Below are 26,595 nucleotides of genomic sequence, written 5' to 3'. Positions count from 1 at the left end.
CTTCCTCCCGGGAAGAGATTGATAGGCAGCCCATCATGTGGAACGACAGTATTTTAGATGATCGTGGCAGACCACTGGGTGCCTCACTCTACATGCAGTGGGCCAGGTGGGAGAGGGGACCTGCTTCTTCTTTGGGATCTTGGAAAGCCTTCCGTAGGCTTCCAGAGGAAACCAAGTCAGGGTTGATAGGACATCTCAGAGGGAGTGCAGGGAGGATCTTGCAGATTGAGTCAGCCCTTCCAGAGGCTTGGATAGACACAGATGATATGCCTCTCACTACCTCCACTTGGGCAGGTACTTTCTCGAGAGGCGGGGTTCCACTTCAGGTCTTAGCCTTCCGAGGTGCACAGGAGGATGCTTTGGTTTTCAGTGTCCAGGATGGTGGCAGATTGCTCAGATCTACAGATGATATATTGCTTGAGTCTGCTTTTCAGCCTATCAGGGTCGTAGGCCTTTTGATGCAGGGATCAGATTCAGAGTGGTTCTTAGACCCTGACCCCCAGTTACTCTCCACCGGGTCTTGGAGACTTTGGCTCTATGGAGGAGTTCCCATCAGGTATTTACAGTGGGACCCCGGAGAGTGGGAGTGGATTGACGCGGGGCATCGAGAGAAGACCATCCCCTTCTTTCGTTACACGGTCAGTAATGCCAGGAGATTTCAGCTCAGTAGTAGAGGTTGGAGACCCTCCAGAGTTCCTCATTGGGAGACTTTTGGTATTACTGCGGATCAGCAGAGGTACTTCTGGAGGAGGCTCTGGAAATCCCACAGGAATAGAAAGATCACTATCTTCTTTTGGCTTTCTATTCATGGAGGGATTGCAGTGAACCTTTGGAGGTCCAGATTCGGAGCCGACCCTACTTGCCCTCGTTGCCTTTCTGCTTCGGAGTCTATTCAGCATTGCTTATGGGATTGCAGACAGGCGAGATTGATTTGGATGGGGATAGCCAGGATCTTCAGTCACTTTGCCCATTCCCCACTCTTTATGACTTGGGGCTCGGTGGCTTGGCTTTCTCTTACAGGACCTCAGGTTTTCTATGAGGGACTTGACTCCTCCCGGGCCATTTCAGTTCGACATCATCGGGTTGAGCTCTGCTCGTTGGATGTGGTTACACACCGTCCTTTTACAGCTGTACATGCCTCTGTGGATACTTCTTGGGAGATTATAGCGAGCATAGCAGCCTGGCATATCTGGAGATCCAGATGCACAGAGGCTATGGAGGGTACTCAGGTTCATCCCTCGCACACATTGGCTAGTATCTGGACAGACATCGTACACACTCTGATGGCCGTAGGGACGGGTATGCAGGGGGACTCCCGTGCAGCCTCAGCTAGGAGGGCTTCTTTCTTCAGGGAATGGAAGGATTCTCCTTTCTTCTCTGAATCTATTACAGGGTTGAGATGGCACTTTCAGCCTCAGCCTTGGTTTCTTTCCACCTCACTCTGAGGGGGTTTTTTATTATCCTCATGATTTCATGATGTATTCCGCTTTGAGCTTGCTCTCGCGGGTTTTTGTTCTTACTTAATAGAAGTCTTTTTCATGGAAAAAAAAAAAAAAAAGACAACTTGCAGATCTGAGAAAACCTTCAAATCCAAAGAGGAGCACTTGGTCAAGTGTAGCAAGCTTTTGATGTATTGAGGAGACATCAATCTTTGCAAAGGCAAGAAAATTTTCATTCATGGGTAGTGAAGTGGAGTACTTTGGATACATGGCCGGCAGCACTGGGATTAATTAGAGTAGATCCGTATAAGGCCAAATGTGTGAAGCACTGGCTGCATCCCAAAATGATAACTAAATAAAGGGGTTGGATTTCACTCCTTCCCGAGTGCTAAGGAAGCTTGGGGATTAGCCTATGAGTTGGGGATCCCCATTTTCAATGGTGCACAATGTGTTTCATATTTCACGTTGATAAGGAAAAAAAAGGAAAGACAACCAGGAATTATGTACTTCACCACGTCAGATAGCTGAGACTTCATAGGGATCAGCTGCAATGTGGGCTCATAGATGATGAGGTTATGAACTAGGTTCCAGAGCAGATATCCAGAGCACACAAATATCAAGTCAATCTCCCACACAATCTGACTAGAACACACACACAGACTCTTTGAAAGAGGGGAAAGAAGGCTTTGACTTGTTGTAGCTCTGTGTCAACCAAGAGTTGTTCATACACACAGTCGTTCTTTGTATGACAGATCAACCACACATGATGTATCTACAACACCTCCTTCCAGCAGCTTGTATAAGTAAAACAGCTCGTACTTTTGCTTCTCGTACAGAATCCTCATGTACAAAGAACGCCCAAGAATGCTAATCCATCGAGTTATCCCCTCTACCTATAGATTCATGAGACCTCAACGATCAAAGTCCCTATCATGATTTCCGTTCAGTCACTATTGCATCTGCACACAAGCTGTACGTCATACTCAGAATTGTAAGCAGCCACATCATGAGTGCTTCCAGCAGCGACAACTCCCAATCTCTCTTCTGTTCCAGCTAAGCTCCCCCACGCAGCCTGCACACTTGTGCATGATTAAAGGTAACAAACCCACAGCCCAAAAAAATAAGCGACTCGTACTTCATGTCGATCAGCCCGTTAGCTCTCCGCTCAGCTAATCATCCATCAGCCCTGTGCTTTTTTTTTATCATCACACCCCGTTGACAGCGCCCGTACACAGCCCAATCGCCCTCTCAAATCGTCACAACCCTCTACACCTTGACGCACTGCTTTTGTACAACACTTTGAAGCCCATGAACCATCCGTTCATCGACTAGCAGATCCTTTCCTCTCTCTTCCTTTTCTGCTCTCTCCCCCCCACGCATTCTCTCTCGCTCATCAACGTTTTCCAGCACTCTCCAATAGCCACCATCCCACGTCAGCCCACTCGTCAGCCAAAGCATCCCCAATCCTTGATCACGTAGCCACCTTGCATGCATACATCTCCTTCCAGATTTTCCAGCCATGTCATCACGTAGAATTTACCACTCTTCCATTTAAAAAATGCAAATATCCCCCCAAGGCACATTAAATGCATATTTTGGACCTTTAGTCACACAATTCCCACACACATTAGCATGCACATTAAGACTTGCATGCACCCCCGTACGCACACATGAAAAGCCCCTTGACATGGACACCAGAACGTATCAAATTCCTGTAACATGCAAGTGCACATTGACTCAAGAAAATAAAATAAAATAACCCTTCATGACTTGATTTTCATGACCCCAAAAACATTTCACTTTACCACACACTGGACACCCTTGCTCTGGAAGTCTGGTACAACCACATTGCATTTCATCATTTCCCATGAAGTCCCTGCAAAACATACTTTATTGTCTCAAAAAACTATACATTAGTCCATCATGCTTGTGAAAGAAAAATCCACAAATGCCAAAAGCCTACACCTACCCTAGATGTGTACACAACTATGTGCCTACCCACAACTATATACAGTGCTCAAAAACTTGATACAGGTTTTGTCCTATCATTTTGCCCATCCCCCAGTCTACAGACATTCATGTCTTGCAGAGAGGGGTATATAAGATTTGCATTTCTTTAAAGATATCCTCATCCATGAGGTCTTCCGGCTTGTCTGGTTTCATCACAGTAGGTCCACAGCTGCCCACACTCGTGATCCTATGAAAGTATTTCTTTAGTCTGAAGCCATTGACTCTATTCTTATGCTGTTGACCATCCACTCAAGTTGATATGAGCCATTTTTGAATTTCTTCGTCACACGAAAAGATCCATCCCATTTGGTCACGAATTTCTTCTTGAAGGTAGAATCCAGACTACTATTGTATCTCAAAACTAGATCACCCTCCTCGATTTTCTTATCCCTAAATTTCCTGTTTGCTCTCTTCCGATTCTTCTCTTGAATTAAAGCATAATGTTCCACCGCCTTTTGTCTGTCTAGTTGTGCTTCCTGCAAATCCAATAACCCGTTCTGGAAAGTAAAATTTGAATCCTCGTTTATCTTCATTAACATCTCTAATGCAGGAATTTCTACTTCCAAGGGTAATAGAGCTTCTTTCCCGTAAACAAGATGAAATGGTGAAGATTGGGTGCCTTCTTTTACTGCAACTCTGTAAGCACATAAAGCCTAGTGCAAAGTAAGGTCCCACTCCTTCTCATGTGTTCTCATTATCTTTCCTATGATATTAGTACACACACCATTAAATTTTTCATTCATCCCATTACATTGGGGATAATAGGGACTTGCATATCTGTGTTTAATCTTCAGCTTTCCACATAATAAATCCATCAGTTCAATCCTGAAACCTGGACCTCTATCAGAAAGCAACTCCACCAGTGGCACACCAAATCTACAGCAGATATCCTCATACACAAATTTACATACAGATTTTGCATTGACAGCCCGTACTACTCGTGCTTCATCCCATCTCGTCAAATAATCCACAGCTGTCAGCACATAACAATTTCCCCTGGCTATCATGGGTAGAGGACCGATGGCATCTATTCCCCACTTCTCAAAAATATTATAAGCAAGCATGATATTTCTGAGTTCTGGATGTAAGATTCTCTTACTCATCTGTTGACATTGTAGGTATGACCTGCACCAATGTCTTATGTCTCTCTGGAGGGATGGCCACACATACCCTTCTGTAAGTATTTTCCTCAGCATGTCTGGCTGGTTCATTGTCTATTGATGAGTTTGCACACCTATGCTATGCACATAAGTTTAAGAAGTTTGTGATTCCACACCCCACACCACACTGTGTGAGCTCCTAGGCAATTCTATCAGACTTTCGCTGTGTGTACCCTCTCTTGGTCGATTTCTAACAAGAAGCACATCAAATACTTGGCAAATATTGTGGTATCTTTCACAAATCTATTACAGGGAGTGAAGAGCAAGAAGCGGCCCATATGCTCTGCTCTACGACCTCTTCCAACCTTAGACTTATTGAAAGAAGTAGTTCCCATAGCTCCATGCTTGGCAATGAATCAATGTGACTAGCCATTTGATGTGACAACTGATGCACATGAGTATGCCCTTTAGAGCAGTCGTGAGCATGCCATTAGAGTAGTCATGAGCAAGATGGTCATGCCCTCGTGTTTGAGGTATGTAAGCTGATCCTTTTCGAGACCGGGTATTCAATGTACAACAAGGAGCTTCTTGTAGTAATTTATGCCCTTAAGATGTGAACGCATTATTTGTTTGGGCAGGACTTTATACTACAAACTGATCATGAGGCGTTGCAATGCCAATGGTCCAATTGTCAAGTCCGCCGGTGGAACCAAATTTCCAGCAGTTTGGGAGCATGGTAGAATATGTTCCCGGTTTAGAGAATGTGCTTGCTAATGCTCTTATCAAGAAGGGCACATTTTCTTCGATTTTAATCTTACAAAATTCTACACTCTCTTGATATGAGGAACAAGTACCACAACCCTTGAGACTTCTAGAGATAGTCGTACAAGTTTAGGTTGGACAAATCAGCTAGGTGATTATATCCTTCACGCGGGTTGGTTGTTTTATAAAGTACGCCTTTGTGTTGTTTCCTAGTTCTGGTCAGCCTTGGTACATGTTACCCATGTTTGTGGACATAGGGATGCTTAGAGCACTCTCAAGAAACTAGAAAGGAAATGTTTCTGGCAGCATCTTTGCATTGATGTCCATGAACATGCCTTCATTGTCAGGTGTTCTACAACGTCAAGGTCCCTCATGGGAAGTTGCTTGGTCTACTTCAGTCCCTTAAGACTCGTGGCCAGTCTTTCAAGCAGATGATCAAGATGGACTTCGGCATAGATCCTCCACCTGCTATTGGTTTTCAGGCACACCACGTGCCCTGATCATTTTGGTAGGTTTAGCAAGTTTATCATGTTGATTTCATGTAAAAGGATGATTGACACATAGGACACAGCCAGCTTATTCTCCATTAGTGGTATCCTATATGCAATATTGCCAGGGCCATTCTGTCCAATGGAGACTCCAAATTGACCATTCAATTTCTGAGGGCTTTGTTTGAAATCCTTGGTACATTCCAGTAGTTTTCATCCTCAGTCCAACAGTCAGACATAGATCTAGATCTACAATCAGTTCGCCTGCAATGTATTGAAGTGTTATGATGCGGTGGATACATAGTCCTGTGGGAGCAGTTCCTTTCAGTTGGTGTGGGGGATCCTCAATGGCACCCATTCAACCAGTGTGGGTAGGACTCCCAATGACTCACCTGGACCTCCAAGAAGGTGTATGTTGGCTCAAGCCTTATGTCGGACCGGCACTGATAGTGGTACAGGATGTTTAGCAGCCCAATATTGTCAAGGTGGTTGAGCCTGAGTAGATTTAGCTTCATCATTTAAAGAAAGGTACAGATGTCCGCCAACGCTTGTATACGGTCAAGTTCAAGCATTGGGGATACCACCAAGCATCATGGTTTGTTGAGGATTTCTTCACTGATTGTCCTCACCTCCTTACAGCATACAGGAGGGTTTTTCATCTTCTCTAGGAAATATCATGGGCACCTAAGGCCCATGGCATGGCTGTCTAGGTGGCAGCTAGGCAGTAGACAGCCCAGAGCAGCCATGTGGCATGCACAGACAGCAGGAGCCATGCAGGCTTCCACATGGACTGTGCAACCAGCAAGGACAGTGCAGGAATGCAGGGCAGAGCAGCAGCAGCAACAGGTGATGACATCGGAAGTGCACTGCTGGCATCAGCAGCTGATGTGAGTCGTATCAGGTCTCCATGCCTGATGTGGCAGGTCCGCAGCAGAAGAAGGTTGGGTAGGGGTCTGTGCCAGTTGGGTCTGCAGCAGGCCAGTTGGGCGGCCAACAGACCAGTTAGCTGATCTTCCACAGAACCGACAAAAGGACTCCTCAATTCATCATCAGCCCAGCAGCTCCAGTCTTCAGCCTCCAGCAGATCCAAGAGGACCAGCAGGGCCTTGACCATCAGTCAGGGAGAGGGAGAAGCTGAGCAGCCTGCCTCTCTCCATCTCCATCGTACCAGAAGGGACAGTCCCTTCATCTAGAGTTGTATTCTCATCCTTTTGGCAACAGTTGTATCTCAGCCTATTCACAGGGCTGCTGCAACCCTGTCTCGCATTCCTTCACATACACTCATAGACTCCAGCACATGAGTTTGTGTGCCTTCATTTCAGTACCCAAGCAACTCCTTAACTTGCTGTGTTGCTTCTTCCCATTCCACCTTAAAAAGAAGACAATATGGATCTTTGTTGATTGACTTGCTACCATGATCCAGGAATATGGCATTCCACATCAATACAACTCTGGTTGTGTATCAGTAGTACCCCAGCATCATTGTTGCATGGAATGACATAGCATTGCAGTGCTCAACTATGCAATTTCAGAATTGTGATGTGGAGTGCAAGCAATGGACTGAGAGGGAACCCTCTTACAAGCCTAGATCTCAGGGGTGTAATGTGCAAGAGCACTGTTGATGTCCTGAAATGCGGTGGGGACAGCTTGACCCACCCACAAATTAAGCAGCGGGCATATGTGCTCTATTGATGCTGATCTTCTCTGTCGAAAAAACCGCAAGGTACAGGGATTCTTTTTGCCTTCATTTGGAGCGTTTGGTGGGGGTTCTTTTCCACCTATAGGATGCTCCAGAGTGCTGACTGGGAAGGCACAAAGACAACGATTGAAAGGATTTCAAAGGTCTACCACCAGTGGACCCTTCTGTGAACATTACAAGGAGACTTGAATGTGTTTTCATATGTGTGGACAGGCTTGGACACTCGATTGGATATGTAGGAAGCCTTGAAAAAGGAGAATGATGTCTTGAGGAAGGCATTGGATTTGCATGTAGGGGGGAGGCATTGACCTGAGTTGCCTATCTCGTAAATATCAATTCTGTTTTTGGCCCCTTCCTAATGCATCACTCTATCGTCTTGGATGATGACTTCCCTTCTGTGCTCTATCTTCAAGCTGTTTCATCTTTTCTTGATGTGCTATATTTTCAAACTGTTTCATCTTTTCTTGTCTTTGCTATTTTGAGCAAAACTATTTGTGGATTCTTCCGAATACATCACTCTATCGCCTTGGATGATGATTTCCGCCCAGCAACCTGCTTCATCTTTTGCTTGACAGATTACTGAGGGCTAGTAGAGTCCATTTGTAATGAAAAGGGTATTCCACTAAATTTTAATCTCTCCTCTGCTGGGAATCACTCTCAACAATAATGTAGGACAGCAGCTCCTTTTTGAAGTTTTCAGACTGGTTATCAGAAAATAGCAATAATGTATGTTGTATGCTGACTCGAAGCTGAAGCCTCCTCTCATTCCCAGCATGGCAGAGTATCTAGAAAATCTCGCGAAGCTACTGGCAATACCATTCTCAAGGCAAATTTCCTGAGTCAACCATTCAGAGTTCAAATAAGAAAAGTTTCACTACTGCATCAGTTATTTCAACGTTCTACCAAAGTATGTTGGAGACTGGAGTTCATAAGAGCAGCATACTTTAGAGTACCACCATGAAATAGAGGATTTCTTCTCCGTGCTAATTACATGATCCTTCCCAAATATGAAACATAAAGAGAAGGTGGAAAGCATCATGCTTTTGTATATCTTCCTGAAGTAGACCACTCTTGAACAGAGTTGATGGAGGCTCTCAGTAAATGGAAGTATTGCAAGCTCGCGCATTGCATCAGGCCAACAACTGAGTTTATTGCGCCTTGCATCAGGCCAACATCTGGCACCAAAATACTGGCTGCCATGATAACTCATCCTCAGGACGTCCTTTCGATCCAATACTCAGCACACTTTATTTCTGAGCCCACAGTACGTGGATTCACTACCCTTTCTGGAATACACTGTGCCTTTTTTCTCCATTGGAGTATTTCTTTTGAGGACCTGCAAAAGTAGACCTACGCACCTCTTCAAACGTTGATAGGACAAAACCTGTATCAAGTTTTTGAGCACCGTATATAGCTGTGGGTAGGCACATAGTTGTACACATCTAGGGTAGGTGTGGGCTTTTGGCATTTGTGGATTTTTCTTTCACAAGCATGATGGACTAATGTATAACTTTTTGAGACAATAAAGTATGTTTTGTAGGGACTTCATGGGAAATGATGAAATGCAATGTGGTTGTACCAGACTTCCAGAGCAAGGGTGTCCAGTGTGTGGTCAAGTGACATGTTTTTGGGGTCATGAAAATCAAGTCATGAAGGGTTATTTTATTTTATTTTCCTGAGTCAATGTGCACTTGCATGTTACAGGAATTTGATATGTTTTGGTGTCCATGTCAAGGGGCTTTTCATGTGTGTGTACAGGGGTGCATGCAAGTCTTAATGTGCATGCTAATGTGTGTGGGAATTGTGTGATTGAAGGTCCAAAATATGCATTTAATGTGCCTTGGGGGGATATTTGCATTTTTTAAATGGAAGAGTGGTAAATTCTACGTGATGACGTGGCTGGAAAATCTGGAAGGGAATGTATGCATGCAAGGTGGCTACGTGATCAAGGATTGGGGATGCTCTGGCTGACGAGTGGGCTGATACATGGGATGGCGGCTACTGGAGAGTGCTGGAAAACGTTGATGAGCGAGAGATTGCGTGGGGGGGAGAGAGCGGAAAAGGAAGAGAGAGGAAAGGATCTGCCAGTCAATGAACGGATGGTTCATGGGCTTCAAAGTGTTGTACAAAAGCAGTGCGTCAAGGTGTAGAGGGTTGTGACGATTTGAGAGGGCGATTGGGCTGTGTACGGGCGCTGTCAACGGGGTGTGATGATAAAAAAAAAGCACAGGGCTGATGGATGATTAGCTGAGCGGAGAGCTAACGGGCTGATCGACATGAAGTACGAGTCGCTTATTTTTTTGGGCTGTGGGTTTGTTACCTTTAATCATGCACAAGTGTGCAGGCTGCGTGGGGGAGCTTAGCTGGAACAGAAGAGAGATTGGGAGTTGTCGCTGCTGGAAGCACTCATGATGTGGCTGCTTACAATTCTGAGTATGACGTACAGCTTGTGTGCAGATGCAATAGTGACTGAACGGAAATCATGATAGGGACTTTGATCGTTGAGGTCTCATGAATCTATAGGTAGAGGGGATAACTCGATGGATTAGCATTCTTGGGCGTTCTTTGTACATGAGGATTCTGTACGAGAAGCAAAAGTACGAGCTGTTTTACTTATACAAGCTGCTGGAAGGAGGTGTTGTAGATACATCATGTGTGGTTGATCTGTCATACAAAGAACGACTGTGTGTATGAACAACTCTTGGTTGACACAGAGCTACAACAAGTCAAAGCCTTCTGACGTGGTGAAGTACATAATTCCTGGTTGTCTTTCCTTTTTTTTCCTTATCATCTTTTGGCGATCCTGCTGGGGACAGGAGGAGTTTTGAATTGAGATTGGGTACTCAAGACAAAACGGCCCAAAAGATTGGCTGGGGAATGTTGCTTGAATTTCTGTGTGGTTAGGGATTGAAACTATGAAGACAAAGCCTCACATGAAAGTGATTCATTGTGAGTTGTGTGGGGAGTGTGGACACAGGAGAGATAGATGCCTTGATGTTGAACTTCAGGTGATATGTCTCCGTGCTAAGGTTCAAAAGGCTTTGAAACTGATTGCTCTTAGGAAGAAGATTGCCAGTCAGATGCAGGGTAAGTTTTCTTCAGTAGAGTGATTATTTTGTTTTCTTCCCAGAAGAGGTTGGGTGGTATTTCTGGTTGGAAGTGTGTTTGAGATAAGTTAGTCAAGAGGAGAGATGGCTCATGAATTTCTTCCATTTCATGGGTTGCCCAATGAAGACCCAGAGAGGTTTTTAGAGTGCTTGGAGTTCACAGCTCTTATTAAAGAGAGGAATGCTCCAGAAGTCCTTCTTCAGATTCTATCCTTTTGTCTGTTGGGAGAAGCGAGAACTTGGCTGCAGACTTTCTCTGCAAGAATGCGTGATGATCAGGGTGCTCACAGAAACCCGACTTATCCAGAGGTGAGGACAACTTTCCTGGACAGGTTTATGTGTGTTAGAGATCCTGATGGCATTTGGAGAGAGCTATGTTTATTGCAGCAATAGCCGACTCAGTTAGTGGATGAGTGTGTCGGTAAGTTCACTGTGTTGTGGAATAAATGGCAGGTGGCCTTATTACCTGAAGTTCCTCCCAGGGTCATAAAAAAGCATAGGTTTGTTGCTGGTCTGAAGCCGGAGATTAGGATAAAGGTTGAATGTAAAGAGCTGGTCACTTATGGGGATGCTCTCAGGGTAGCAAAAGAGAAGGAGAGGAAGCAGATAAGATTGTCACAAATGATGCAAGAGATGCCAATGGTTCAGCATGTGCCTGAAATTATCTCTCATATGAAGCCAGAAATACAGAAGCCTGAAGTCAGGAAGGAGGAGAATATAAAAGAAGAAATTCATGAAATGTCGGAGCTTATGAAGACTTTGAGTTTGAAATTGATGAACGGTAGGGAAAGAGGTAGATCATCGGGTGGTTATGGCAGAGGCAGCATGATAATTCAGGCCCGTGGCAGGCAGGACGAGGTCAAGGGTCATTTGCACCTTGTGTCCAGTGCTTTAATTGTGGAGAGTGGGGACATTATAGCACACATTGTGATAAGCCTCCTCGTGCTGGAAGTGATGTTTATCCATTGCCAACAGGGTTAAATAATAGGATGAACGATCATAGTGTAGAAGTAAAAGATGCAAGTCAGCCTAGTACCTCTGGAATCCGTAAAGCCACTGCAGAAGAGAAAGGAAAAGGTAAGGCAGTTACATTTGGCTTGTTGGAGTTGGAGGAAGTTAAAGATGTCATGTCATTAGGAAAGAGAGATATAGAAGAGGAGGTTGGTCCAAGTGCAAAGAAGGGGAAGGAGTCTAAGGAGATGATGACCTACCAAAAGAAGAAGAGCAGGAAGCCTAGAAGGAAGTACAGAACTGTAGGTTATCCCATGGGGAAGAAGCAGGGAGATGATGATTTGGTGGAAGATCTTTCAGCGAGGAAACCGGACATTACATTTGCCCAAATGATTGGTCTATGCCCAAAGCTTAGAAAAGAATGGAGGCGGGCTGTAAATCCAGCAAAGAGGAACTCTCATAAAGATACAATTAAGCTGATGTCTGTTTCAGAGTTGCCAAATCTTTTACCTGCTGTAGAAGCCTGGCATAAAGGAAAGGGTTGGAGAGGCCTATATAGATGGGGGTGCACAGATTTGTGTGATTACCCAAGCTTGTGTAGAGAGATTATGTCTGAAGATATCCCGCTCCTCTAGTTATCGCATCAGAATGGCAAACCACTCCAAGGTAAAGACTTTAGGGATAGTACCTAGCCTGGAGGTTGAGGCATTTAGTGTTTCACGTCGAGTGGATTGTCATGTGATGCTTGCAGGGTTGGGAGCCTATCCTTTGATTCTTGGAAGGCCGTGGTTGAGGAAGGTAGGTGCAATTCAGAATTGGTAGAGAGGAATCTTTTCTGTATTTACGAATGGGAAGAAATTGAATTTCGATATGGTAAGCAGGGTTGAAGTTTCAGATTCAGCAAGTGAAGAGGAAGAGAGAAGTGAAACCAGCAGTGAGGATGAGAGCTCAATGACTTCAGAAAGTGATGAAGGAACAATAGCATTGGTGGATTTGGTAGATGAGGATTCACAAGTAGATTTTGTGGGGGCAGCAGGGTTTGGTGAGGAAGAGGTGGATAGGTTTGAGGTTCTCGAGGATTTAATGCAGCCCAAATGTTCTCAAGAATCAACCCAAGTGTTGATTGAGCAATCATTGAATCCTGATCTCAATGTTGTGGAGAAAGAAGAATATTTGAAGACGTTGCAGAAATACCTGCTCCAGTTTGCTGTCAGAGGGCTGCTCTAGATAATGTAGAATGAGGCCAAGGGCCTCTGCTTTTATACGCCCCAAGGGGCTGGGAAAACCTACCGCCAAGCAGCCTCTAATGGCCAACTGCTGGTTGGTTTTCTTCCTCCCCCTGGCCGACTTTTCTGGCCCCTCCTGGGCCGACTTTACTGCCCTATATAAGGGCTGTTGCTGGGCTCTTTTGGGCTGCTGCCTGGCCCCAAGGGCAGCCCCCATTGTACCCTACCCTTGGGCACATCTATGGCCAGGTGGCTGGCCCACCATAGCCTCCACCTCTGCCCCTTCTGTCCTGCTGGTTCTGCCCTCTGCCAGGCTCTCTCCAGCCACATGTGCAACACCGTACTGATCCGTACTGCTGCAGAGGTCAGCCGCCATGTGTCGCAATCATACAGCCACTCCTCGCCTCTGTCTGGAGCTCCAAATCGCCACTGATCTGCTCCTGGACATGCTCCTGCCAGTAGCCTTATCCATGGTGCTGATCCATACTCCCAGATGGCTCCAGGTACTTCTCTAGATGTGCTGCCCACATGACAGCCACGATGCTGTCCATGTGGCAGCCCCTTTCTCTCTTTTCCTGTGAGGTACTGCCCATGTGGCAGCCCCCTCTCCATGTTCTTAATGTCCTGCCCTAGGTCTCCCTCCCCCACACTCTCCTCATGTGGGGCTTACAAATGGGGAGATGACCTTTCCAACACTTCTTGTAAGCTTGGCAGATTCCCATGAACAGGTGAACCTCCTGTGCATGGTGGGCACCTTCCAATCCACGATATCTTCAACCTTCGGAGCATCTATGCAAACACCCGTGGAATTGATGGTGTACATAATATAGTGTAGCTCCTCCAAAAAGAGACTGCTTTTCTTGGCATTGATGTACAACTCGTTGTCCTTGAGAAGCTGTAAGACCTATTCATGATGCTCATGCTGAGCTGAATCCTTTGAAAAAATCAAGAACAGCAACGATTGTTATACCAATGAGGTTCTTACATACCCCCAGCATCATTCTGCTGAACGTTGCCCATGCACCTAGGAATTGTTATACCATGCATCATGCTAGGCTGAATCCTTTGAAAAAATCAAGAACAGCAACGATTGTTATACCAATGAGGTTCTTACATACCCCCAGCATCATTCTGTTGAACGTTGCCCATGCACCTAGGAATTGTTATACCATGCATCATGCTAAGCTGAATCCTTTGAAAAAATCAAGAACAGCAACGATTGTTATACCAATGAGGTTCTTACATACCCCCTGTTAGAAATGACCCAACAGAGGGTACGCACAGCGGTAGACTAATAGTAATGCCCAAAAGCTCACACAGTGTGTGTGTGGGATGTGGAATCACAAACTTCTTAACTTATGTGCATAAAATAGATGTGCAGACTCATCAATAGACAATGAACCAGCCAGATAGAGAAACCACCAAAATAATATATTTCTATCCAAAATTATGGACACAATACAAAAGAGGTAGATCCAGAGTCCCACCAATGGTGTAGTCCTCTGATCTTACCACAAGGTACTTCTCCTATCTGCAGTCTATCTCTAGCCTCGAGCCCGCGTGCACCACCTTGAGCGTCTGTAGACTTTCCGTCCAATGTGTTCTTCTCCACCTTACTGCCTGTGAATCAGCCTAGGTGGGCAGCCCCTGCCAAGCTTTGTCTGCAGCACACAGGTCCCCTTGGTCCTCTTGAATGTAGGCCCCAAGATAGCTGTTCCACTGCTCCAACCTGCTTGTGAATGGCTGCTCCAGAAGGTATGATGATCACAACACCTTGCTGCCCCAAAAGACAGCCAAGGTCCAGCCTCTAGGGAACTCAGTCTGCAGCACACCTTCCACTCTCCTTCACCCCCAGTGTGAGGCCCAAGGGAGTGGCTCTGGCTGCTCCTGTCTGCTCCTGAACTTGCTGGATAGTTGGATGATGAATGAGGCCAAGGGCCTCTCCTTTTATAGGCACAAGGCCTGCCCCAAAAAACCGACCAGCAGCCTCAAACTGGCCGACCCAAACAGGCTGACCAGGATGCTATAAAACTGCCCTAAAAGGGCCCTCATAACTAGGGCCTCTGGTCCACAAAACTAGGGCTTTGGCCCTCACTTCAAGGTAGGGTCCCAGCCCCTATGCAGGCCTGCCTGGCTGTCTTATATGGGCTATAAATATGCCCTCCCAGGGTCAGTCCCTTGCACCCCTATTTGCTGCTGCTCCTGACCTCTTGGGTGCCCATTCTCCAGCCCCGTACTGCTCCATACAGTTGCGCGCCACCTGTCCCGGGTCTTCTCTAGATGTGCTGCCCACATGACAGCCATGATGCTGTCCATGTGGCAGCCCCTTTCTCTCTTTTCCTGTGGGGTACTGCCCTGGTCTCCCTCCCCCACGCTCTCCTCATATGGGGGCTTACAGATGGGGAGGTGAACATTCCAACACTCCTAGCATCATTCTGTTGAACGTTGCCCATGCACCTAGGAATTGTTATACCATGCATCATGCTGAGCTCAATCCTTTGAAAAAATCAAGAACAGCAACAATTGTTACACCAATGAGGTTCTTGAATACCCCCAGCATTATTTTGTTGAACGTTGCCCATGCACTTAGGAAATCAAATGGCATGACAATGAACTCGTACTGAAAATCGATCTTTGACAACATCTTGTCGCCATTGAGCTGTTTCCAAGATGATGTCGATCTTGGGCATAGGGAGCTGACTCTTAACTATTAACTCGTTAAGTGCAAATAATCCACACACATCCTCGCTGAACTATCCTTCTTGACAAAACTGAATATGGAGAACTACCAGATCTGATGAAACCGTTCCCTCAAACTGGATTCTTACTCCTCCTAGGACTTCTTATAGTTTTCCCTACACCAGTCAGCCCAATCTAGAGTTGAAGACCACCCCTCCAAAGTTAACTGGGCCTCTATAAGGGCACCCTTTCCCTCCTCATTCCTCATTCCAGCTTTGGCATCAGCTCTGCCAATAAAAGGAGCAACTTGAAGGAGGGTACAGTGGCCCTTAGCACTTGAAGAGTCCACGATCAATTGGAACTCTGACCCTGCAGTTCTTGAGGTCTTTGTTGTGGCTTCGGGCCAAGCAAAATAGAAATACTCTTTATTGTTTGAAATCATCTTTGGAAAACAAAAAAGTGAAATCTAGTTTGCAGCTAAGAGTAGAATAGAAGCAGAACAACTATGATAAACAAAAGATTACCATATATGCCTCTTACAAGCGAGGAACCAAAGACATGCTTTTTTTTAACTCTTCTAAAAGCCCAGAACTCCTTTGCTAGCAAGAGAAGAAAGCAAATTTTCCTTTGCTACTAAAAGGCTTACTTTCTTGGACAGCTGCACGATCTCCCAAAGAGCTGCTGAATGTACAACCAGAAGCAAGAGTCTTCTTACCAAAATAGCAACCACCACACTGCAGGCTTAGCATGGCACACACCATATCACATTGAGGTGCAATAGCACCAACCCACAACATTGGCCCCTAGTCCCAGACCACCTCACAATCAGGATTCACCTAAAACAAGGTTCACAAATATCACCTGCAAAACACATAAAACAGGCATGAGTAATATGTTTTATCATTCTCTTGTACAAAAGCAAGTTTGAAAGCTTGCAGACAGATGTAAAAGAAGTAAAAATCTAGAGCCAGAATAACACTTTTCTCCCTCAAGGAAGTTCTTCGATTCTTGTTCCACTCTTCTCATAGTCACTTGTGCCACAAATATCAGACAAGCATTACAAGTACGAAGGACAGCACAACAAAATGCCTTGTAAGAATTTCACATGCAACCCCTCCCCTTCCCACCCCAAAAAAGAAGGATAAACAAAAAAACTTGCACATGCACAAAAAAGTGCCACCTTGATTTTTTTGAATGGTCAGGAATGAAACAAAATGCATCTCTACTGCACTGACCGAAGCATGGTGCTTGCTACAAAAATTGTCACCATCAAATATACACCTTATCGCTTGAAATTGCTTTTGCCGCAGTCAAATTTTATTCAACAAAAATGATATTTGGGAATGCCTTCTGCAAATTCAAAAGGGGATCACCTCATTACATCATTCCTAAGTGATGAAAAATCACCTGCTTAAGTCACTTGCAGAAATATTGAAGTTTAATTGTAAAGCACACATAGCATTTATTGAAACAAATGATTTTTCTTCCACGTGTGCTGTTAAACAGGTGAGGGCCAGTACTAAGGCACTGTGTGTCCAAAAAATGGTGAAAGGAGGGCTTGCCACATCATCTTTTTCTATGAAGAGCATTGGGTGGCACCTGCCTCCCTATTGGGGGGGTGGTTGATGACATTTTAAAGGCACCCGCCTCTTTACTGGCCCCTTTACCCTAGATAATGTTCAAATGCTTTGCTTGCTAAGTATGTCTTCCTTTCGTTTTTCATAAAGTTTTTTTTTACCTCTTTTTTCTTCTCTTTCATTTTCTCTTTTATTTTCTGTGTAGATTTTTTGTCTTTACCCTTCAAGTCCATTAGAGGACCATTCAAGAGGAGGTGGCTCAGATTTTGAGGGAGATGGCTTGGTAAGATACAATTTGACGATCCTAGTTTGGACTCGTTCGAACTCATTGAAGTGTTTGGCCTTGGCTTTGCGGCAATATCCTCCTTCAGCTTTCTTGCGAGATCTTCTGCTTTTATTCAACTTTGGAGTTTCAACTTTGGGAAGCTCGACCGCCATTAGGGCATGCAGAATGTCTAAGTCATTGTCAAAGACTTGATCTTCAAAGTGAGCATTCTTAGCCTCAGTTTGAAGGTCCTAAGGAAAATCTGAGTCCTTATTGGTATGGGTACCTTCTTCAGGTTCACTATTCCACTCAAGGTCAACCATAAAGAATGGCACCTCTAGATTGATTGGTTCTTCATGTGTGAGGGGAGGATTTACCTACAGGACCTTAGCATCAATCTGCGAGAGAAGATGGGATCTAGTGAATTGCAATTGTCAATGGTTGCCAATGCTTGAATCCAATTATTGACATTGCTTTGTGTATCGCCTTGTATGGCATGTTGTTGCAGGGGGGATGATTTGCTTGAAATCATCGTTGAAGAGATTTCATCCAACGCTCTAGACACGATTGGTTTTATTGCTCCCGTCCCCACATTGACTCTAACTGTAGTGTCACGATTTTGGATTGTCGGTCTATTAGTTTCCCAATCATGGAGGATTGATGCTTCATGCAAAAATTCTAAATTTGTATGATTAGACTTATTCTAGTCTTACAAAGGTATATATATATATATATGCTTTCCACATAGGACACTACCTGCATGCATTCATGAGATCAGACCTATCAAGCATAATACAAAGTGGATGATAAAGAGAGGTTGACAAGCTAAGGAATGGATCATCCAAAAATGTGATTAGATTGGGATAGTTGAAGTGATGGTGTTCGTATGAACACTCTTCTCTATTCTATAACTTGCTCCTCCCACCTACTGCTCGCCACTCTGCCCAGCTCTCCCCCTCCCCCCCCCCCCTCTTCTTGCAGCCCCCCTCGCCTACCCTCCACTTTGCAACTCCCCCTTCCAGCTCCCATCCTCGCCTGCCTCGCCCACCCTTCTACCTTGCCCCACTCACCCTCCATTCTGCCCCGCCCCCTTTGCAGCTTCCCTCCCCTTCACATTTCCCCTCCCCACCTCCAGCCAGTCCCTCCAACCGACCCCTCCCCTTCCGCTTTGCCCCGCCCCACCTGTCCAAAATGTCCCACCTCTAGCAAGAGATAGACTATCCTCACTCTCTCTCTTGCTCAATACTAACTATAGCTGCAAGATGATGCACTCAATACACAAAGTGATGCCGTGGATGTGTGTGAGAGAATCACAGGGAGAGAAATGTAGTGGACCTCCAAAATGTATGAATGCCCAAAGGGCTGAACACAACTGTATGGAGGGGCTGAAACACTCAACTAGAAACTGGAAACAATAAGCTAACTAGAGGAGGTGAATCCTCACTAGATCCCTGGAGAGGCTGAGGCACCCTGCTGGTCTGCTGCAGGGAGGCCTAACTGCTACTGAACAGAGGCTGTGATGCCCAACTATGGGATGGAGAATGAAGACCAAGGGGGCTGTCTTTTATAGGCCCCCTTGGGCCTGGAAACGCACCGACCATCTTCCTACTGCCCACTGACCTAGCAGACGGCAAGCCAACCTGCTGGTTGCACCGACCAGCCACGTGGCTGCCTGCTTACGTGGCGCCGCCTGTCCCTTGCTGATGTGGTGCCTTTGTTGATGTGTCGTGTGCCCTGTGCTAGCTGTTGTTAATCTGGCGTGCCAGTCCATGTGGCAACTGGTTGACATGGTTGCCTACGTGGCAGTCCACGTGGCTGCTCACTCGGCTGCTTGAATCTGCCAAGATAAGGCCTTTTGACCACCAACTTATCCATAAAATGAAACATATTGGGGACTCCCCCTTCTGCTGAGCTTCGAGCTCCTGGATGACTATGGAGGTTGCATCATTCTCCTCGATGACTACTGAGGTTTTTGAGGCTATTGTTGATCCACTTGACGCGGCTCCTACTGTTAGAAGCTTCTAGTAATGCAGGCAATCTTCCTTAATATGGCCCGGCACATGACAGTGGGAGCATCGGTTCTCCTTGGCATAGAGTGCTCTCGTTGCTTTATCTAAGGACCCGCCATAGCCGTTGTTGTCCTTCACCGTCCAGCTCTTCTTCTGTTGCCCATTCCCACCATCACCTAGTGCGGAATCCTGGGACTTATTACTGTTGACCTGCTTGGATCCTTAAAACTTATGCATGAGCTCAAAATTATGAGCAAGCTCATATGCACACTCATAATCCCCTGGCATGTAACTTCTGACATACCACTGGATGTCTGTACGCAGCCCATGGAGAAATTTGCTCAGCTTTTAACTGCCCTCCAGCTGCAACTGTATAAACACCTGCGTGCATTTATTGGCATAATGATTCACTAACTCGGTGTCCCCCTGGCGTAGCTCGTAGACTTAACTCTAGAGCCTATCCAAGTATTGTGGTGGCAAGACCGTGATCAAAGATCTTTCACAATTTCCGTCCAGCTGTCGAAAGGTGTCTCCTCGTCTGCATCATAGTGGTCCTTTTGCCACTTGAGCCACTAGGTGACTGCCTCGCTTGTGAGGTGCATGGATGCTAGGATGCACTGCTTGTTGGCCTTCGTAGGCATCACTGAAAAATAGCTTTCGGCCGTAAGTGAAAATCGCTCCATTTCTCCCCTCACTAGTCGAAGTAGAGAAATGAGAAGCTGCTAGTCCCGTTCTTCCTTCTCTTCTCAAGCGAAACGTTCTCAGAGCTCCTTGGCCTCAAGAGCCTCGCGATCCCAGAGTTCCCTGGCTTCCCAAGCCTCTCTATCGCGTTCTTCTTTTGCTTCCCTATCTGCCCTTTCAACTTCTCGAGCTTCCCAATTGTGTTCTTCTTTTGCTTCCCGAGCCTCCCGATCGCGTTCTTCTTTTGCCTCCCGAGCTAGCCTTTCGTGTTCTTTGGCGGCCTGCTCACTATCTTACCACATCACTTGAAGCTGGGTCATGCGGGTGAAGAGAGCTTCGAGCTGTTGTTGCTGCATCTGTATCATAGCCTACAGCATGGTTATCATGGCAGACATGGAAATGTCTGTAGGATACTGTGGGTGGGTGATGGTAGTGGTTGAGGCACTAAACCCTTCCCCCCCTATGTTGGATTGCTCACTGGTGACTCATGGTATCCTTACTCGATCTTGTCTGGACTATAAATGATGGGGTTGTCCCTAACTGACCTGAACCGCTTGATTCTTGGGGGGGGGGGGGGGGGGATCCCCTCTTTACTAATGCCACAAGGTGTAAAGACCTATGGGTAAAGACGGGAGCCAGCCCGATGCGCGATGGAGTAAGGGAGGGAGCGGCAAATGCAGTATGGTACTATCACTAGTCCAGGGTAGAAACAAAATACAAAAATGGATACCCCTCTGTCTCAGGAAAGAATTTGAAGCTATGATACAAATGTAGCAGGAGATAGACTATCCTCACTCTCTCTCTTGCTCAATACTAACTGCAATTGCAAGATGATGCACTCAATAGAAAAAGTGATGTTGTGGAGAGAATTATAGGGAGAGAAATGTATTGGACCTCCGAAGAGGAATGTAGGACTGAAATGTATGAATGCCCAAAGGGCTGAATACAACTATATGGAGGGGCTGAAACCCACAACTGCAAACTGGAAAGACTAAGCTAATTAGAGGAGGTGAATCCTCACTAGATCCCTGGAGAGGCTGAGGCACCTTGCTTGTCTGCTGAACTGCTGCTGAACTAAGACTGTGATGCCCAACTGTGGGATGGAGAATGAAGGCCAAGGGGGCTTTCTTTTATAGGCCCCCTTGGGCCTGGAAATGCACCGACCATTTTCCTGCTGTGACCTGGCAGACAGTATGCCGACCTGCCACATGGCTGTTGATGTGGCATCGCCTATCCCTTGCTAACGTGGCACCTTTGCTGATGTGTCACCTGCGCTATGCTGGCTGCTGCCCGTGTGGCAGTCCACGTGGCAGCTGGTTGACGTGGCTGCCTGCATAGCAATGCACGTCACTGCTGATTGGCTGCTTGCTGACTGGGAAAGCCCATGGGGCAGCCCAGCATGCCACGGGCTTAGGATGCCCATGACACCACCCCCTGCATCTCCCCTCCCCTTCACATCCCCCTGTCTCCAGCCCGATCCGCAAGCCTGCCTTCCGCTCTGTCCCACCCCCCTTTCCACTCAGCCCTGCCCTCCTTTCCCACTCTGCTCCCACTTCCCAAACCGCTCGCCCCTCCCTGCTTGACTCCACCTCCCTCCCTGCCTTTCCTGCTCACACCCCTCCCCCTCACATTACCATCCCTACCTGTCCCGCTCGCACTGCTTCCCCATGCTTAGGACCCCCTGCATTGCTGGCCGCTTGCATCACTGCTTCCTGCCCTTTCCTAGCAACTCTTTCCTTGCTGCAAAAATGAAGAGAGAGAAGGGTGTCATGCCCTTCTCCCCACCTTGAAGCTCAGGAAAGAAACTGCAGCAAAAAAACAGCAAGCATAGGCAGGAGAACATGACAGCATGGCGAATGGAGGAAAAAAAGGCATAGAGAACAACAAAAGCGAAAACAAGAGACAATTGACAACATCAACAATCGGCGGATGCACAGCGGATTACAGACCGATAGTACCACCGTGCAGAAGCTTACAGCTTCCGCCCCAGCAGTCGGGGCACGTAGCATCAGCCATGACCTCAACACCAACATCAGCATCAGCTTCATCATCAGTATCAGCATCAGTGTCAGCCTCGCCCCCCCTCTAATACAAGCCCTACAGTATCCCCTGATTCCTCCTATAGTATTCTAGCTTCCTATCACCCCTCTCCCTCAGCCAGCCCCCCTTCCCACCTACTGCCAAACTCATGTTTGCCACCTCTCAGATGTCCCCCCCCCCCCCCCCCCCCCTCTTCCCAGTCCTCTAGCATTTCCACCCCCTATCCATATCCTTTATACCCCTCACTCAGCCCCCTTTCATGACCTCTTACCACCGCCACATTCCCATCCTCCCACACCCAGCCATTAGTGTCCTTACTCTACCCGTACCAGCCACAGTAGTTTTCATCCCCCGGAGACATGAGAGCAGATTCTTATGGATGTCCACCGCCTTCGTACACATGAGGCCAAACAGGATAGGTATATCAATAGATTCAACCAAGAGATTATACAGCTCTATAAGGAGCCTGTTCATATAACAAGAGATGTACCCTCCTATAGCAGCGGGACATCGCCCCATGTACCCTCCTATAGCAACAGGACATCACTCACAAGGAGGGATTTCTCAGAGTCATACACAAGATGAGATATAGCTTTCTATAGAGGGACCCATCAAAGCCCAGGGCACCCTTTGACTGTAGTTACTCGATACACATGGGAGACAACATATTGAGATGATTCTCGAGAGACAGGTGGAGTCCATGAGTCAGGAGTGGTTGTACTACACAGATCATCTCTCATTGGGATGATCTCGCTAGAATAGGTGTGTTTCTTTGTCACCTCCGGTCATTTATGTCCCTGGTCTGGCGAACATAAACGGAAGATCCCGAATCCTCATCTTTGCATCAACACATTGGTGGGTTTGTCCTATCTCCCGTTCTAGATCTTGGCTGCGCTGTGCTATCCAAATGGAAAAATTAATGATCACCCTTTGAGCGTAGTACGCTGAGCCTCCCAATCCTGTTTCTTGTCTTGAGCAACTGATCTATGTATCATACAGCCTTGTGAATGAAAATTGCTAAAAGTCTTTGATCTGGATGGACCAAGAGGTTGATAGGGGCTCTGAAGAGACAAATGTGACGACCTCAGATCTCATAGTACACATGACATCTGAAAGCGAAGTACTTCTCTGACTCAATCTCTTGTAGGTCATATAGGGTGCAGATGCGGCGCTCACTAGATATGTCCTCGTTCTATCGAGTCTTAATAGGTAATTAGTGTGAAGAGACACGGAACTGCCCAATCAAGGTTGCTAAAGCTTTCCTCTGATATCTGCAAACAGTGATCTTTGTAGAAGGTAAGCTTCATAAGGAGTTCGCTAGGTGCTAACGAGATCCTGTATGTATGCAGTTGTACAAGATCTTCCTGAATAACCTAGGTATCCTCGTGAGAATTGAGTGGAATAGAGCGGGCCTCAAGGCTATACTTAAGGAAGGTAGTCTATCTATGTGGAGTCCCAGGCTTGCAAACCATCTGATTGTGTGGGCATAGCAACACCTTTGATCACCGACAGATGCTAATGCAGATAGGGCTAGCCATAACTACCTACGTTGTTTGTAGATACTTGTCCAGATCGACATTAGGCAATATAATAAAATCATCTTGGGAAGCGGTATGTGTCGCGTAGCTGTCCTTGCATTGAAGTCTCCAACCCGGAGGACTTCCTTGTGGCCCGAGAAATCAAGGATGACTAGATTTAGGGCTGCGTATGGTGAGGTCTCAACTACTTCACGGAGATCTCTAGCTAAGTGTGAGGTCTCGAAGGGGAAATAGCATAGTGCGATGAAGAGGTCTTGTTGAGAGGGGCGTCAGATGCGGATCGCTCTTGTCCGACGGAGAGCTACTATGAAGAGACCATGCAGGTTGACCCCCGCCAATGCACTATCACACGTTTCATTCCTCCATAGCACCAATCTTCACCACAGCCTTTGTCTACAAAGACCCTCTTATCCATCTCAGCTGCCCAATGGACTTGCTTCCTCAGACAACATAAAGAGGACCATCACAGTGATACCACATTACAGATCTATATCTCTCCCCATGGATTCAAATATTCAGTATACGTATTTGTATTTGTCTTGGGTGCAAATGCCCCTTAGTGGCTCCACCCATGCAGCTCATTGTATCTGGTTTTTTCAGTCTCATAGACCCTTTGGTCTTTCACATTCCTTTTATACCATTCAAGTCTTGGTTTTCTTTGCTGCATAGTTTGCCCATGTAAAGGAAGCCACGGCCCGTCAGTTCAAAGCATTCATAGCCGCACAATCTGATCAGAATGTAACAGTAGCCTCTATCACATGGATCTAACCATGACATCCCGTTGCTTCAAACTCATCTGTAGCAATAGAGTCTCAATCTGTTTGTAGCCATACAGTCTGATCAAAATGTGAAGGTAATATCTAATGTATCGATCTGTTCATGCATCAAAACAGTATTCTCTGCATTATGGATGACCTTGGTTGGAAGGCTACAAGAATATTCGTATGATCAAGAACAGTGCAGCACAAAAGAATGTCCAAAATGTTCTAGAGTCCAGTATGTGAAGCACAGAATATAACAGATGATGTATCGATTATAAACTAGTTGCATTATATAAATGATGGCGGTGTGATGAGCGACAAATAAGACGGAGGAACAGGCAAGGAGGAATTTACCGTTGCATTTCAAAGAATAATTTCAAAAACAATCAATGAACAAAGAAGAGATAGTAGCGACTATCCTATTCAACGACTGGTGCCCAGCTTTTCTATTGGATAAGAGGATGTTCCAACGTTGAATATGCAGACAATAACTACAATAAGAAACAAACAATCCAAAAGGTTCATGTATAAGCGGGGAAAAGAGAGACTGACGGCCCACAAAGACTTTGGGATACCCATTATCAAAACAAGACTGCAAAGAGCTGGGGTTTTAAGTGTAATTTGTGAACTCCTAATAATGTCCAGTTTCCTGATGGATCGCAATTGAGTAGCACTATCGAACTCAATATTTCAGCACACCACAATTTACATTAACAGCACGCGCAGTGCAAAGTGACGATTTCTAACCTGTCGGAATATCCTTTCCATTATTACTAAATACGAAATGGCAAAGCATGTTGCGAGAGATACTGAACGGTAATAAAAGCAAAATGCATATAGAATGCTGAATCATTTCTGTGACAGATACCATGCGTGTGTACGTGCACGCAAAGGTGGATGGGTAAGTAGTTCCGAATTCGCGCAGAAAGCGCGCATTTGATGGAGCAATCCATGAGAGCTTCGAGAAAAGCTTGTAAGAGTGGTTAAACTAGGCTTGGAATTGTAGGAACTAGTCCAGAGTGCGTTTGGTTAATGTGCATAGGAAGGGCCATGGGGAGGCCCTTCCAGGACGAAGCGGGCTGGGAGCCAAACTCTGGCCGAATCCCGACTAGGAAAGGCCGACACATGGCCTTTCCCGGCCGTTAAGGGAGGTGGGGAGGCTAGGAGTTTGACTAAGAGAGGTGTTTTAAAGGCTCTCGATCCAACAATCCAGATTAAATCTAGGCCAACCCACGACCTTTACGACTATATCTTAATCATGTGCTTTAAGGAGGCCATGAGTAAGGGCCCAATATTGAAGCCCCTTGATTGTGGTCTCAAGACTTTCATGTAAATCCAAGTGTATCTTTGCATTTAGTTGGTGCTGTATTGCTACAAAAAGGAGAGGCAAGTAGAATGCAACCCATCTAATATGCCAGTTGTTTGATAGCTTACAGAGGTGGAAACAAGGTATGAAGAAATGGAGCAGCAAGCCCTCTCTTTGGTGTTTTCAGTCAAAAAGTTTCGCTCCTATTTATTACCTCAGCCATTTTTCTTCCTTACCTCTCAGTCTATATTAGCATATCTAGTTTGCAAGCCTAATCCTGGGGGGAGATTTGCAAATGGTTGTCAGAGCTTCAAGAGTTCTCTTTCTCTTTTGTCTCATTGAAAATACCACTAGGTCCACTATGGTAGATTTGCTCACAGGATGGCAGGATCTAAGAGAAGAAAAGAAATATAAGGAGGACATTAATGATGAAAGGGAGACACCACCAACAACTTTTGTCTTGTATTTTGATGGGGCTTTTAGTCCTTCACACCAACAAGGAGCCAAGGGGATAGTCTTGATGAATTCTGAAGGTCAAGAGGACAAGAACTTCCAGGTATCACAACTAACAATGCAACTGAGTATAATGCTTTGATTCTTGGTTTGGAGGGTTGTCTTCAAAGTCAAGTTAAAGAATTGGAAGTAAGAGGAGATTCTCAGCTTATTATAAAGCAAATGCAAGGACGTTACAAGACAAGAAGTCCTCATTTGAAGGAGCTTAATCAAAAGGCTATGGCACTATGTAGTCAATTTGATTTTTGCAAGTTTGTTCATATAAATCAAAGGGCAGATGAGTTAGCTACTCAAGCCATTGTAGTACAAACCGAGGGGGGGGGGGGGTTTCTTTGGTAGACACTGGATGGCTAGAACTGCAAGATGTTCAGCAATATGTGGAAGAAGGCATGTTTCCTTGAGGGTTAACTCCACAACAGAAGCATAGATTGGTAAGGAAGGCTT

The 26,595-nt window shown here is 45.9% G+C and overlaps 1 protein-coding gene across 8 annotated transcripts in view; it reads right to left on the bottom strand.

The window, feature by feature from the left end:
- LOC147888738 (S-adenosyl-L-methionine-dependent methyltransferases superfamily protein) overlaps nt 1-25,304 on the bottom strand; it is a 147,844-nt gene extending 122,540 nt beyond the window's left edge. For 3 of the 8 annotated variants that reach the window (XM_087392495.1, XM_087392501.1, XM_087392502.1), the window contains exons 1-2: nt 25,201-25,304; nt 16,108-16,322 (exon numbers count right to left, since the gene is read on the bottom strand). In XM_087392495.1, the coding sequence (XP_087248621.1) occupies nt 16,108-16,258 (151 nt within the window). In that variant the 5' untranslated portion in view covers nt 16,259-16,322; nt 25,201-25,304. Of the gene's footprint in view, nt 1-16,107; nt 16,323-16,641; nt 16,713-25,079 lie in introns of those variants that run through there. The other 5 variants (XM_087392500.1, XM_087392503.1, XM_087392496.1 and 2 more) reach the window with 4 other exon arrangements.
- Between the last annotated feature and the right edge of the window lie 1,291 nt (nt 25,305-26,595).

The sequence above is a fragment of the Dipteris shenzhenensis genome, chromosome 21, assembly GCF_047967505.1.
Source record: "Dipteris shenzhenensis isolate YYH24624 ecotype China chromosome 21, Dip_SZ_1.0, whole genome shotgun sequence".
In the NCBI taxonomy this organism is placed as follows: Eukaryota; Viridiplantae; Streptophyta; class Polypodiopsida; order Gleicheniales; family Dipteridaceae; genus Dipteris; species Dipteris shenzhenensis.
The sequence above is the reverse complement of the archived record's forward strand: the minus strand, read 5'-3'. Positions and strand labels throughout refer to the sequence as shown.